At 47.1% G+C, this 16,518-nt stretch overlaps 1 protein-coding gene across 19 annotated transcripts in view; it reads right to left on the bottom strand.

Annotated features, from left to right (window-relative positions):
* The window catches only part of DLG1 (discs large MAGUK scaffold protein 1), a 1,304,904-nt gene that overhangs the window by 94,396 nt on the left and 1,193,990 nt on the right, over positions 1-16,518 (bottom strand). For all 19 annotated transcript variants that reach the window (XM_086944257.1, XM_086944255.1, XM_086944253.1 and 16 more), the window contains one exon: positions 2,094-2,144. In XM_086944257.1, coding sequence (XP_086800383.1) covers positions 2,094-2,144 — 51 coding nt within the window. The remainder of the gene's footprint in view (positions 1-2,093; positions 2,145-16,518) is intronic.

Consider the following 16,518-nt stretch of genomic DNA (forward strand, 5'->3'; position numbering starts at 1 on the left):
AAAAGTGCAGTATAAAGATGGATATGATTGCATTGACTTATCTGTGTTAGACACCGTTAGGTAAATGGATCTTCCTACCATGTTTCAAGACAGTGTGCCTCCTTTATGTAGAAAGTGAACACCTTGAACATTTGGAAAGTAGTCATTACCAAAACATAATTACAAGGTTTTCAGACTCAAAGACAGCCTTTTGAAGCTCAATGCCTATTTTCCAAACATTTTCTGATTACTAACTCAGAGAGGACATGCAACCCATCCCCAGCGGCTCAGTGAATTGTGAAGGCTTCGGCGAAAGAGGCAAGGCTACCACCATGAAAGTAGAGATACCTTCATATTTAGAGGAATGATGGGATTTTATTCGACAAAGCTTCCAAAAGATTGACAAAGAGAGAATGGTAGCACCTGGTCAGTATGGGTCTGCATGGTCTCCAGTGCAAACATGCTGGTTAATGCAGAGAACAGAGTCTAGTCTAATTCACCAACTCCATCGGGAGTGATGCCTGGCAGGTGGTTCCAGTGGGACTCAATACTGATGACAGTACAAAAAAGGCAAAGGTGCACAGAGTTCCCCAGGCAAGAGGCACAGATGTTCTGTGGAGCAGCTGCACCAAACGGTCAGTGACTACCCTGCATAGCTTGAAGCCATAACTTGCTACATAAGCTACTCATGCTGAACAAAGTTAATAAAAATGCAAATAAAGAGAAGGAAAATAAACAAAACATCCAACAAAATAATTAAAGGCTCTTGCAGGAAACAAATGAGGGTGGAAGAACCAGTTTTTAGTCACCATGTTCAACGGAACAAGTGAAGGGCACAAATAAGTACATGGGTGAGGAGCGTACCAAGTATGACTTATGTAGGTGTGCCCACTACCTGCGCACAAAGTTATAAACTAATTGCTAATCAAGCAGTTTCCTATCCTGCTAGTAAATGACCAGGAGACCCACATGTTGTGACTAGATAACAGCTGGGTCAAACGTATCATAACAAAAAATTGGCCAGATATGATAGAAGTGGTGCTCATGCATTCAATCCTGTTATTTAACTGCACTTGTCAGAGGGCCCTTCTAAACAACATCAAACAGAAGTTGGCAAACAGAAGTAATAATCTGTCAGCAGTTAGGTCCTGGTGTTCTGCTGCCTTTAATCTAGGGTGGCTCTATACAAATATTGAATGCATAAATACATTCACACTTGAATTACTAGACATTCTGTGAGGTCCAGAAAGTTTTCTTAAGAAAGAAAGAGCAAGGGTAGAAGTTATACCCGTTTTCAATGTGTCTAGACTAAATTCATGAAATGCAAAAAAAAGTCTGTGATTGCTCATAATTCTTCGCAGACGGGATGCAATTCACTAGCACTGTCTCTTCTGTAGCATTTAAATTAGCATTTTATACAAATTTAAGATTAATTAATAATACATCCCACACATCTGGAAAAAACAGCTCTATGTAACCACTCTGTAGACAGAAATGGTCTAGTGTAGTGCTAGGTTAGTATGTACATGGCTTCTGTTGGAAAGCTTAATTTACAAATAAATACCAATAGACTTAATGTGCACCAAGGAGCACCTCATTCAACTCCCATAAGGAAGCTTCTTCCCCATGCCTGGTCCCATTTCTAAGAGTGATGTCTCAAATATGAATGATCCTGACTTGTTCTTTCTCCCATTCAGCTTGTGTGTCAGGTAGGTTACCCCATATGAACCCCAATGAATACCACACTATAGTTATATCCCGGGACCAACTGATTTAAAAAATAAACATGTTATTTTCAAGCCACAGACAACACAGATGCACAACTCAACACATGTATTTATTCGTTTTCTGTCAGTTTGTAAACAGAGCTCCTTAAGATCGCAACTTATTTTTGAAAACGCTCTCATCTGGTACTCTCATTCTCTGGTTCATACACACTTTCTAATGTAGGAGTTCAAATGTGATACTGCATGTGGGTAATAGTGTATTTTCCTAGATGCACTTTATTTGTACTTGTGTTTAATAACCATTCGAATCATACAGAAATACCAAGCATTTTTCATACTTTTACAATTAAGAAAAAAACCACATTTGGTGCTATTGATTTTACATACCTTCTTGTTGATTGACGGGTTCATAAGACAAAACATATTCTTCTTGACCACCTGTCGGAAAGTTAAAATACAGATGAGAAAACCGAACAACAAATGAAATTAAAGGCGAACTTGTGACACCATTTCCACACTCATGAGTGCTACAAATCTCACAGATGTGGATGATCATAGATAGGCAAGCTAGAGCTGCAAATTTTCAGCAATTTCCAGCAACCCTGACTATTTGCCAGGGCACACAGGCCATTTGGCCAAACCAGTTGGCAACATGAAACATTTCATATGCAGCGTACAACACCTGAATTTGCTGATTTCATATATATATATATATATATACAGGGATCTGTGATGAGTAAGTATGATTAGCAACATATCTGGGTAACTTGCTTACTGCAGGAGTGTCTTACACCTTAGCAGGAGAATTGTTAACATTTCATATATCACCATCATCCCTTAAAACTAGGAAAACTAAAAACAAAGGATGTGAATAAACCAAGACATCAATTTGTGAATAAAGTTTTAAAAACACAACACGAGGCCTGTCTTAAGATAAAGCATGCATTCGCACTGAACGAATGATATAGCAATAAAAAAAAAACTAAATAACTTGGGTAGAAATAAAAAGGAAGAAGGATAAACATAATACATTTACAAGGCAATAAGAAGATAAAGTACATTCTACCACGCAAACAAGAAACACATGGTTTACTTGCCACAACAATTACGATTTTGGATAGCTGGCGTACTACAGGTCTCTTCCAAAAACAGGGCGCGGAGGACCTTTTGCCACTGCAGACACTAAATGTAAACAACCCCCTCTGGACCTACCCGAAGAGGAAATCAAAGTTTGTGTCCTCTTAGGAGCATAACAGGGTTTAATGTCTGTTAACAGCTGGTGTGCAGACCCAAGTAGATGGTGTAGGTGAGATCAAGCAAGTATTTGGTTCAAGTCCCTTCAACTCTTCCAGAAGAACTTTGGAGACTGTTGGAGGCAGATGAGGTCTTTATGGTTGAGATGATGGAGATGAAACGCTTAGTCGTGAATAATCAGTTAGACAAACTTTTTACAGTCGGGAGTGGGAAGCAGTTTTGATGTATACCTGTTTTGACAGATCTGAAGGGGGAATTAAAAGAAGAGGAGGCACAAACCGACAATTCTGTACTTAAGGAGGTTGAAAGGCTCAAAGGACTAATTCGGATACATGATCACTGGTCACCATGCCCACCCTATGAGCATTAAGAGCAAGGGGACTTGGTCAGGAGACCTGCGGGGGAAACATACGCTACTGTAGCCACAGATGCTGCAGATGGGGTGCGGGGCAGTTAATCTGGCGGCAGCACACAAGTTTGGGTGCCAGACATCAAGTGCATAACAAGGTAGCTGTAGGAAAATCAAGGCCCGACTATGCCACCCCAAGAAAATCAAGAGCTTGAGGTTTTGCAAGACGACATATGTCGACTGTTGCAGGTAAGGCTTGAGAGTAGTGACCATGGTAACAGCAGAAGGGCCCTCCTCTGACACCAGACAAGTGGCAGGTTCCAAGGTCTGATGGACACAATCAGTGAGCCCCAATACAGAGCACAAAATTCAAAGATCTTATAAGTAAGGTTCCCAGTGCCTCCCGGAACAGGTGAAATGAGGAGCTTGAGCAACTGCAGCAGCGGCACATACTATAAATGGGCAACAGGCCGAGATCAGATCGGAGGACTTATCTTGGGATGGGACGGGCGCTGGGTCATTGGTGGAGTAAAGGAAAAAGTGCATCACCCATTGGAGGAATTCTGGGGTTCTAAGACTGGAGTGGTGTAACCAGGGGAGAAGACTGGGATTCAGTAGAAGGTCATATATTCTTCTTGAATATGCCCGGGGGAGCAGAGATTGTTAGAGGCAGTGGGGCAAAACAGAACCAAGGAGTGAGACAGTAAACAATAAAATGACCATAAGACTTAGGAGCAGTGTTGCCCAACCAATAGTGGGCAGAAGCTAAATAACAGACAGAGTTCAACACAGAAGGTCATTAATTGGGGGGCTGAAGTAATCCACTGGGCCTGTGCCAAAGAAGGCGTCTGGAATAGAAACCTCGGTCTCCCATCAGAGGCTTTAGGGCGTGCTGCCACAAAAACATGAGAGGGAATAACATGAACGGAGGTCTGTACTGAAAGTGCAGCCAACAACCAAGCTGTGAAGGAAAGACACTAAGGTGGTAGGAAACAGTCACTGGCAATCTCTTCATGCACTCCGACTCAACCACCGGAATACAATAAAGAGCCACTGGCTCTAGGGACCCATAACTGAAGAACAACGACAGAAGCAATAATAAACAAGAGGGCAGGTCCATAGTCAAACAGACCTCGAATAAGTAGGCAGATTTTCTCACTGCACTCATCCTAGCGATTTAGACAGGTGTCTAAATTCTCCTAATAGAACAAGGAGCACTGCTTTCGTGAACGTATGAATATATGCAGTCACAAGAGTAATACAAGAAGGCTACAAAAGAGCTGCTAAAGCAGGGAGCTCCAAAAAGAAAGAGGGGCCTTTAAAACAGCAGACGCAGAGGCTTGACGACAAAAATGTCCATGAAGGACAATACCCAAAAAGCATCGAAATAGTGAAAAGCTTGATGCAACATTTATTCATAGACATTAAGCTGGAAATCAGCACCATTAGAAAGGGACTGATGCAAAACGAAGAGAAATCAACAAGGGTATCTCTGACTTGGTAAACAGAGCTTAGGCTCAGGGGAATACAATTGACTAACACACATTGAGCCAATGAAAATGCACGGCCCTTCTCCTTGAAGTACATAACAGGACTTTACAAAAACAGCAGAAAGATCTTGAATGTTTGTCTCCCTGAAACCAGTATTCGCCTGAATATTGGTCTTGACTGAACAATACCATTATTTCCCCACAAAAAGGAGGGGGGCTATGAAACAAAGGGCAGAAATATCCCAAAATATGTATAGAACCTGTGGTATGTTGGAACCTATATTTGAAGTGATAGAACATATGGGTGTGGGAGCTAGTCCAACACAACCTCAGCTCCTCCAGACATTCAGCCCAAGGTACACTATTTTGGAGCTAAGTAACACAATTATTGCGGAGGCACAGAGTAATTAAGGTATTCCAGGACTTTCCAGAGGCCACACTACAGAAGACGAAAGCTTTCAAACCAGTGAAATATTTTATCGGCGAACAGGGTGTGAAATGAAGGTGGGAACATCCAATACAAATTATGAATGTGGTGAGAGAAGCAGTGGTCAATCACACCTAGTAATAAAAGCCCCTAAGATGCTGGGGATTGAGATGAACAAAGAACACACTAGAACAGAGGGGTGAGAGGATCAAATCCCTCTTCAACCTCCCGCTCAGACTTTAATCACAAAGAGAAGAGGGAGAAAAATATTTATCCTAATGATAATAGGTTCCTAAGTTTGAGTGAAAAGGAAATGCACCTTGCTTAAAAAACTGCCCTCACACACAGCAAGCTGTGTCATGCTTCATCATAGGGCTGCTAACACACCTCCGTGTTTACCCAACACGGGAGGTGGAGCAATAGGGAGGGGAAGACAATACAACATACAGTGAATAGTCAGTGAAAAATCAAGGGTGAGAAATGGTTCAAAAAAAGTTCTGATAAAAGCTGGTCCCAGGGAATCCTTGTTACAATTTTAATATTAGGTCCCCTGTCCAGAATTATGAAGAAATTAGTGGATGCTAGGTAGAGGAGCTTATAATGAGACTCCACCTGCTCGGGGGGCGTGGCTTGGAGCAGCGGATGGAAGCCGCCTAGATCGCGAGCTCCGTAACGGAGCCCGTATTTATCCTGCAACGAAAACTCCCTGGACCCCCCTGACCCACTCAGGGGACAATCGGAGGGGTTAAGACCACTCAAAGCTGTTCTGGTGCGGATATCTGGCTGACGGCCCGAGATCTGGTGATTGGAAGTTTGGCCGGTGGAGACGGAGGCGCGCAGCCCAAAATGGCGGCCTGACAGGGAAAACGAAACCAGAGTCGCCTGAAGCACTCGAACACCAGCGCCCGGCTAAAGCAGGCAGCGGATGGCGGATAGAGAAGAAGGGTGAGCCGCGACACGGATTTGATGCTACCAGAGCAGGGGGGGGGGGGGGGGGGGGGGGGAGTACAGAGCGCCCCCCCCCCGCCTCGCAGCTACTCTGAGCAGCGGCGGAAACGTGAGACGCGAGAAGGGAAACAGCGAGACGAGAGACACGACAACTGAGGAGCAATACCATACGGGTGCTGACCTGCAAATTAACCGGAGCAATTGGAACGCTGAAGCGCCCTGAGCCCGTGAGCCCTCTGAGCCCGTGAGCCTGCGAGCTCGTGAGCCCCATGGGCCCAGACACCCGAAACTCGCCTGAAGCCATTGCACAATCCGAAGAGGCGGGAGCCCCAGAGCTCGGATGCCAGCATTGACGAGGAAGAGAGACAAAGCTCTTGGGTGCAAGCTTGCCGGATTGTACTGACCCCACTTGGAGGCTGAGGCTAAGGCAGCCCTGGTCATGATACGACAGGACGGGGCTGGAGTGGAGCAGCGGGGACCAGGAGAGTTGACCATCCTGCCCACAACCCGACCCCGCGCCTACCAGCATCCACACCCCGCAGCGCCCGACGTCCGTGGGAGCTCTCCCATTTGGGAAATCGGAATCAAGAGCAGAAGTACAACAGCGATATAGCGGCGGGCGGCAGTGAAAAGTGGAGACGGAGCCACTAGGGAACTTTTGCTGTGGTGACGGCCGGCAGCGCTCCTGGGCCTGATACAGGTGCGGATTGCGGGGAAGACCTAGAGCGATAAGTGGGAGGCTCAACTGGGAGCTGGAGAACGTGGACGCCTCTGAGAGGGGGAAACGGAATAAATAACGACCACTAAACGTATGATGGATTGCAGTGCCGAGACATTGACCCAGAGAGGCCCGGATGCATTAGAGAGCTGACGGCTAATACCCGGGGACTGAGGGGCTTCTATAAATGCCGGCTGGCGAAGATATCGTTGTGCTCTAACCCCACTGCGCAGGGCTGAATAACTAGAAGCTGACTACAGTACACTGCTATTTCCCTTGGTGGAAAAGTGCGACGGGGTGGCATACAGGAGCTGGCAGTTCCCCCTCAGGTTTTGAACAGCTGAGCTTAGTGACGCCCCACACAACCCTGCCTAATTACTTTCTGCCCTGGCGATTGGAAGCGGGGAGGGCACCGCCAGGGAATCAGTTTGGTGGCCCAGGGAGAACCGCACAAAGGAGACACGGAGTGCATGCAGAGGGAGTTTGCCGGCACTGGCGCTACGACAGAGGCGAGGACTGGAGAGTCCGGAAAGGCACCGCCAGGGAATCAGTTTGGTGGCCCAGGGAGAACCGCACAAAGGAGATACGGAGTGCATGCAGAGGGAGTTTGCCGGCACTGGCGCTACGACGGAGGCAAGGACTGGAGAGTCTGGAAAACACGCTTGCACAGCACTGGACTGAGATCTGATAGGGGGTGAACGAAACACCGGCCTGGCTGTTGTAGGAAGAACGGGCCCGCCCCCTGACGGTGTGAGACCCTAGGAGCCCTTTGGACTGGACGGAAAATAAGGAGGGTCTCTGCCTCTGCGACGACCCTCCATGGGGAAACCTAAAGGCAAGAAAGAAGGAGCACAACAACAGTCGAATACTGAACTACCGGGGCACGGCGAACATGAAGAGCAGGACCAACCATGCGAGCCGCATCTGCAACTACAGTTGGACAAGATCTTGGCGGCGATAGTGGACACCAAGGCGGCGCTACAGCAAGATATAGCGCAGGTAGCCATGGGCTTAGGTCTCTTGCGAGCGGACCATGGCAAGCTTGTGGATAGAGTGACAGCGGTGGAGGGTACGCTTCAGACCATGGGACCAGTACAGACTGCCCTCAAGGCCACTATGTCTGATGTTCTGGATTGAGTTGGAGCGCTGGAGAAAAGGGCGGAGGAGGCGGAAGGGCGCAATCGCCGGAACAATACCCGCATAGTGGGACTACCAGAAAAAAACGGAGGGGGATGATATGGTGAAGTACCTGGAGGACTGGCTCAAGACAGTGGTGGCTTCCGAGGTCCTATCGACCTTCTACACGTTAGAGAGAGCTCACAGGGTGCCTGCTAGACCACCCCAACGGGGACGACCCCCCCGACCGTTAGTGGCGAGGCCATTACACTATTGCGACAGACCTCCTGCTCCAGAGAGCGCGAATGTACGGTCCTTAACAGGTGGGAAACAGCAAGGTAAACCTATTCCCGGATTACACATGAAACCCAGCAGCGCCGGTCCTCCTTTCTAGCTATCAAGAGAGATCTGAGGGAAGAAGGACTCCAATATTCGCTGCTGTTTCCGGCCAGACTGAGAGTCATTGTGGATGGTTCGGCGAACTTCTATGACACACCGGAAGAGGTCTGTGCATGGTTAGAACTATACAGGGCAGGAAAAGATGGCACGGGACACAGTGCACGGATTCCTACTGATCTTCTACATCAAAGGAGATCAAGGAGACTTCGACGCCGTCAAAGGAGCATGAAGAGACCACTGTCGCAGGAAGGAGAGGCGGAACAGCGAGATGCACTAGATGCAGTGATAGCGCTGTCGAGCTCGCAAGGACAACAATCTCCGGAACAAACAGACTCCGACAAAGACAAAGATGGTTCAGATGCTGAACAGTCTGAGGCGGACAGTGCACACCTGCCGAGGCAGACGAGATGCTGGATGAAGGTTAAGGCGGCTGTGGGACTGCTTATGGTGAACCGCCCTGGACTTGCCGGACTCATTACCGCAGGTTTGACATGAGAATGGAGGGAAGGGAGGCAACGGGAGGCAGCTGAGGAAATGTGGGAAGTGAGGTAAACAAACCTGGAGAGAAGGCCGGATTACAGAACTGGTACTGGCATAGACTCCTGGATGTGAACTGTCGAGAGAGTTTGGCCCTGGGCTGTTGGGGGGAAGGGGGATGTCAGAGGGTCCAGATTATAGAGGGCTCAGTTGGACAAAGCGATTTAGAGGAATGGTGGCGGCTGCCCGTTGGTAACCAGTCCCCCCTCATTGCCCTTAAGGCATGCCCATAGTGTCTGCTGTTGGGCCTAACAGCTGCTTGGCAGATGTCATGGTTTGGATGGGAACTAGATGGGAGTTACTAGGACCTGTTCTGGGGGGGGGGGGGGGGGGGGGGGAGTTGGGGAGGGATAATCACCGATGCAGAAACAGAGGAACGTTTTCGATCGCACAGGATGCTATGGGAGAATGGCTGATTCAGCTAATTTGAGATGCCTAACCTGGAATGTGAGAGGGCTTCATACTATGACGAGACAACATAAGATTCATGCCTATGTAGTCCGCAGGGGAGTACACATTGCATTATTCCAAGAAACACACTTAAAGGCTGAAGGGATAGAGCTGCAGCAGAGATGGAGGGGACAAGTATACAACTCCACATACTCTGCGTTTGCTAGAGGGGCATTGATCTGGATTAGAGCGGGGGTCCCTTTTCAGATGACTAGGCAAACGATCGACCCGGATGGTAGGTTTGTAGCTATTGAGGGGAAGCTAAGAGGCAGGAACATTGCCTTCTGTAGTGTATACGCACCCAATGTTGATCAGTTGAGCTTTCTGGCGAGGGTATCTGGGGCCCTGGCGCATTATCTTGCGAGTCCTCTAGTAATGGGGGGTGACTTCAACTCAGTTATGGATATTTCCCTAGATAGATCACACCCCCCTCTAGCAGATTCCCCGATACATCGCTTGACCAAAGGTAGACTAGATTGGCAGGTACGCTGGAGACTGGTAAACGCCTGGCGTGTGCAACACCCGGGACACCGGGACTACTCCTATTTCTCTAGAATGCATGAGTTACATGTAAGATTGGATGCAGTGCTATGCTCCCCAACAGTAATGCCAGTTATTGTGCGAACTGAATATCTAAACAGAACGATGTCAGATCATAACCCTCTGTTAGTTACCATGGACTGGATGCCTGGGATCTTGTGCGTTCCTACTTGGAAATTGCGCCCCGAAACGTTGGATGACCCGCTTTTCCATGCCGCGCTGGAAGAGGGGATAACACAGTATTTTGTGGAAAACGCTGGTACGACCACGACGAGGGCAACAGAATGGGATGCCTTTAAAGTGGTCATCAGGGGGCCCTGCATAGGGAAACATGAGGGAATACGGAAAGTACTCCTAAGCGATCTGGACAAAGCTGAATCTAGGCTACGAGAGATAGAGATAGCGAGACCTGGCCACCCTGAACTACAGGAAGAGGTTAGTGTAGCTAAATAAGCAGTAGCAGTTGAAGTGGAGTGCTTGCGTAGCTTTGACCATAAGGCTTACACGATGAGAGCTCATGCAGAGGGAGACAAGGCGGGGACTTTATTGGCCTGGTTGGCCAACCCCACAAAGAGAAGTTCCCCCATCCTAGCTTTAGAAACGGAGGGAGGAGAAATGGCCCATACCCAAAACGACATTTTGCAGTGTTTCAAGCACTACTATGAAGCACTTTCTAAAAGTAAGCTACAGGTCGGGGACCGTGCCATCGACATTTTCCTGGACGAATTGAATCTACTGGGACTAGATCAAGAGCAGGCGAAAGACTTGGGTAAAGATATAGTGCTCAGAGAAATTCGAGGTGCCATTAAACGTATGGCCCACACCAAAACCCCAGGGCTAGATGGATTGCCCATAGAATTTTATGCGAAATGTGTTGACCTGTTGGCCCTGAGGCTCCAGGAAGTCTATAAAGAGGCAAGAGAGTCAGTAAAGTTACCCCAGTCAATGGGGGAAGCTCTGGTGATCCCAATATTGAAACCAGGGAGGGAGAGTGAGAACACGGCCTTATATAGACCACTGTTGATGTTAACCACCGACTACAAGATACTGAGCAGCATCCTGGCGGCCCGATTGTTACAATACATGACCACGCTAGTCCACGAAGACCAAGCTGGTTTCATACCAACGCGGAACAAGACCGCGAACATCAGGAGATTGGTGCGACTACTGGACGGAAATCACCCAGAGGCGCAAAAGCCAATGATATTGTCAGTAGATATCGAGAAAGCTTTTGATAGCTTAGAATGGGGGTATTTATATAAAGTCTTGAGACGTTTTGGCTTAGTAGACGGCTATCTGCAATGGACGAAAGTACTGTATACATCGGCGGTGGCCAGAGTGAGAATGGGTTCGCTGATATCGCAATACCCGGTGGAACGAGGGACGAGGCAGGGGTGCTCGTTTCCCCCATTATTGTTCGCCTTGGCAGTAGAGCCCCTCGCGGCTGAGATTCGGACAGGAAAACACTATGGAGGCCTAGGGAGCAGAGACGGGCAACAGTACATGCCGCTTTACGCGGACGACCTACTGCTCTTCCTTGAAGACGCTGACAGGGCAATGGCAGGGGCGGAAAGCCTGCTCTCGGATTTTGGGGAAGTCTCAGGCCTGAGAGTAAATTGGCCCAAGACATGTCTGTTCCCGGTAAGGCAGGGGGAGACTCGACCAAACATAGTTCGAGCAGTGAGATGGGAACCCACATGCTTGAAATACCTAGGAGTACACATCTATCACACAGCGGCGTATATGATGGAGGGGAATGTGGGTCGAGGCGTGAGGGCGCTGAAAGGCAGCATGGCCTTCTGGGCCACCCTCCCGCTGTCAGTGACAGGCCGCATAGCCCTCTTGAAAATGGTAGCACTCCCTCGCTTCTTATATTATTTTAGAATGCTGCCAGTGTGGATACCTAGGCTCCACTTTCAAATTACTGAAATCGCTAATAGTGTCTTTTCTCTGGGGTGCGGGCAGGCGTAGAGTCGCACAGGCGATGCTCATACGACTAGATTTAGGTAAAGATATCCCTGAGGCAGCCTGGACGCAGATAGTGTGACGCGCCTGGAAGAGCACGAGGAATGCAAGCTTCCAACTAGTGCACTTCTATATACTCCACAGAGCATACTTGACACCTGGGAAAATCCAGAAATACTTTAAGGTAGAAGAGGTGGCATGCCCCAGATGCACGAGAGCAGGGGTAGAATTAGAACATATGATGTGGTCTTGCTCAGCGATGAGACTCTATTGGAAGGAAGTGGGTAATACCCTAAATGCGATAACAGAGAGGCAACTAGAGTTTGATATGGCCATTAGTATACTCTGGTTCCCCCACACATCCAAGAATAAGATTACGAGTAAGTTTATAGCTATGGGGCTTATACTGGCAAAACGAGAAATTACGAAACATTGGAAGGCAACAGTGGGTCCCACCAGCAAAAGATGGAAAGGCGGGTTCCTAAAGTGGGCCACCAGTGAAAGCGCGCTACGATATCAGCTGGCACGTAGGCGAAACGACGATGAAGTGCTGGAGGCAGCAGCGGCATGGGAAGCACTAGTACAGGCACTACGAGAGTACGAGCCATATGACGATTGAGAGGGGCAGATCACTAATTTGGGGATAGCCCCGGACCATGACAGGTACATCGCATAGCTCAACACAGTCACTCCTGGGAACGCGTGTTAAAAGAGAACAGATACGGTTGTGTGCGTCGGTGGTGGGAAGTTGGGGATGGAAGTTACAGTTCTAGCAGAAGTGGGTGCAGGGGTTATGTTACAAAGGGCTTTGTTTATTCCGGTACACTGATTGCAAAGAGCGGATATATCAACATATCATGTAATGCATAAGTGCTGGGGGGTTTTCGACCGAATCTTTGCGGTTGCGATGGCAACTATTATGTAAAGATTTATGTATGTTTTCAACAAAAAACCAATAAACGACGTTTAAAAAAAAAAAAATGAGACTCCACCTGCTCCACTCTGCATGGGTGTCGACATGTTTTAGCCGGCAATTGACAATGCCCCGGCTTCCCTCAGGACTCTCACCACTGTGACCCTGGGTGCTCCCCCCTCCCCTTCTATAAATTTAGAAGGGAAAAGGGGGATGGATATCACCTTTCAAATAGCCCTTCACCTGTGAAGGGGAACAGAGTTTATATTAATCTAAAACTCGAAATGGCGGGGAAGGAGAACTTCTTTTAGCACTCTTGCTTGCGAGGTAAGCTGTTACCGATCAATGTCGTCTCTCCAGCACGCCGTGTAGAACACTCTGAGAAGATAGAGAGGAAGGCTCCACCACAGGAGTACCAGAAGGGCAGATAGTGAGAGGTGTTTATGCAATTGGATGCCAGATTAGGAGGAAATTTTGGCAGGAGAAAAGCATCAAATGAACAATTGTAAGCAGCCATCACCAGATTGCCAGACGACTGTCTGTACTATAGCAAGGACTAAGGGGGAAGGCTCAGCGATAAGAAGGTCCGCATATGGCAAAACCATCCTAAACTGGTTTCACCCTGGAGTAGTAAGGCGAAGAGCCAGGAGAGGAGTTGGGGTGCTCGGGTGGGGACCAGTATTGGGGCTCAATTGAGCTGCATATATGGAAATTAAGTGAATGGCTGAACACAAACGTCATTCACTTCAACATCTTGCAACAGTAGAGGTTTCAAAACCTTAATGGAAAGAGGGAGTTTTATTGAATAGAGCTGTTCGGGACCAGAAAGTGGGGAGGAAAGATAGCAGCAATTACATAAAAATATAGGAGAAGGATATTCACTCAATGCCCTAAGTCGGTATTTAGATGGCTCTCCTCAAGTATTACTCCAAAAGGATGAGGGGGAGACAGGCCCAGAAGCAGTCTGGAAGATGTCACTATGGCAGCACGAAGGACGAACATGACATAAGCAAAGTTCACTGCACATGGTGTGCAGAGGCAATGGCAATTAGGAGACAGTCTTCAACATCAGTAGTCGTGTGAACAACTGTGAATTGGCTCAAAAGGTGTGCACATAAGAAATGGTATAGCTAACTTCAAGTCCCATTGAAGCATGGCAAACAGTTGGCAGAAACTGAGGCAGAACCTTGATAAAATGACTTAAACAGAGGTGGTTGATAAGGTAATCACAAAAAGGCCCAAAGGGCTGACAGATAACCCTTAATTGTGCACACTGCAAGGCCTTGCTGGGCACAAGATAAAACACCACCTCATCCAAATTTTGGGCCTACAGAGGGATGGTGTTGCGAGCACCACACCAGGCCAGTAACTTCAACCTGTAACTCTAAGTAGATGGACTTCCTTGAAGGCGTCAGTCTGCAAAGATAACGCAGAATACTGTGGCCGGCAGATCAAATGCAATCAGCTGCCTCCACTCAATCTCCACGTATGGAGGTGTACGATAACTGTTACAAATTGCAGCGTGTGTAAAGATCAACCCGTACAATCAAATCCCATCCACAGCGTGTGGCCGGTATCAGTCAATTCTAGTGGTAATTACCGAAAATAATGTTTTATACTCAACCGAAGCACCCCAAATAAACTAATAGACTAGGAAAATAAAAAAAGAACTAAAAAATGTATTACAATGTTTTTATTATCAATTATATACAAAAACCATGTAAAATATAGAGGTCGATGATGTTACAAGTATAGTACAGAGAGAAGACATTGCGCCATTGTGCAGATAAGCTAGATTCAGCCACAATGTAGCAGTGATGTACCAATGTTAGGATCAACAGCCGGACATGTTTCAAGTAAACCGACTTACTTGAAACAAGTCCGGTCTTGATCTGGACATCTGTGACACTTCCGAGCTAGCACCTGTGGCTGCCAGTGCAGAAAATCAAAATGGGAAGTAATTACGTTATTGATATATTTATTGGAAATAAGGGACCATCATATATACAGAATTTATTTGTGAATACTTTGCACATCGGTTGCTTCTCTGCCAGTTTTTAGATGATGAACATGTTATGTACCGTAATAAGCCCTGAGGAATTCTAATAGATGAAACACGTGTTGGCTGTGTATTCTGATCGGACCCTACATAGGAAAAGACCACTTATGTTTTATTCCGTCTTCAATTGTCTGTCTGATCTGTTTAAACTTTGCTAAAATGTAATACGCTTGGTACATTGCTGCTACATTGTGGCTGAATCTATCATATCGGCACAATGGTTCAATGCCTTCTCCCTATACTATACTTGTAACATCATGAGTGATCTCTAAATATTACATTGTGTTTGTGTGCATAAACAATAATGAATACATTGTAATAATTGTTTTAGGACTTTTTGTAACTTCCTGGTCAATTAGTTTATTTGGAGTGCTCTGTATGAGTATAAAACATGAGGTGTAGGTTGTTGAGACTTGGGTGGAGGACCCTCACCTGTTTCTCTGAGTAATATCTGAATTAGACTACACCAACAGTTATTACTTGGGATGCATCCCAATCCATGGTTCTTTGACCACCATGCCACGTCAGACAGGACCCAGCCATATGCAAATCATCATTGTTTGAGCTCCATTAGGAACAGTTGACCCTGAACTGTCAGGCCAGGTCCTCATCTGAATTGGAACACAAGCAACTGGAGACTGGTTTCTGCCTATTTGGACCATGTCAGTATGGTGCAGCATGGTTCCAGCGGCACAGTGAGAAAAGCACCCACTTCTGGACAAACATATCATAGTAGGGGTATCGCAATGAGGAATACATAAAAATGATACGATACTAAGACAAGCGGTCCTCCGAAGTGGTAGTTATATAAGTGGACTAATGCTCACTGTCAGGAGCTACAGGTACCATACTCTATTGACCCAGTTTGGGTCTATCAACATGACTTGGGCCAGGTGTTTCTTGACTTTCCTTAGAACTCGAGGCAAGAAAGGCAATGGTCAGAACGTATAAAGGAGACTTGTGACTCATGGCTGCCAGAAAGCTTCTCTTAGCGGCTTCCATGGAGGAAACTCAAGCCCAGAGTAGTTTTGATATTGCATATTCTCATCAGTGCAGAATATTTCTACACAGGGTATACCCCATTGATTGAAGATGCCCCTTTGCCATCTTGGGGTGACAATGCCACTCCGGATTCAGCAGCTTAGGTCTGCTAAGCTCATCTGCTCTGGGAATCAGAAGCCCTTCCAGATGGTTGATTACTAGAAGGATGTTTTGCTTTTCAAGCCCCTTCCATAGATGGAGGGCCTCCTGCACAGAACCAAACACTAGCCCGCGTGTTACAGTACCGCATGCGATTTGATTTTATTGATTTATAAAGCGCCTGAATCACCCCCCAAGGGGTATCTCTGCGCTATGAAATTGCTATAGCTTGCCACAGAAGAGAAACGGATTGGAACAATGTAGTTTTGAGGAGCCTTCTGAACTCTAAGTGATCTGGACATTGTCGCAGATGGATAGGGAGTTGGTTCCAATAAAACAGGGCTAGGTGGAAGAAAGCTTTACCACCTAGGCGCGATTTTTTGTAACGTTGAGTACGGAGAGGAGATTTGCACCCTGACCGAAGAGACCTGGGTGGCAGATATTTAGTAAATGTATCTACCAGGTCGCTGGGGCCTTTGCCATTAAGGGATTTGTGCGCAATGCAAC

Source organism: Lissotriton vulgaris, chromosome 11 (assembly GCF_964263255.1).
Source record: "Lissotriton vulgaris chromosome 11, aLisVul1.2, whole genome shotgun sequence".
In the NCBI taxonomy this organism is placed as follows: Eukaryota; Metazoa; Chordata; class Amphibia; order Caudata; family Salamandridae; genus Lissotriton; species Lissotriton vulgaris.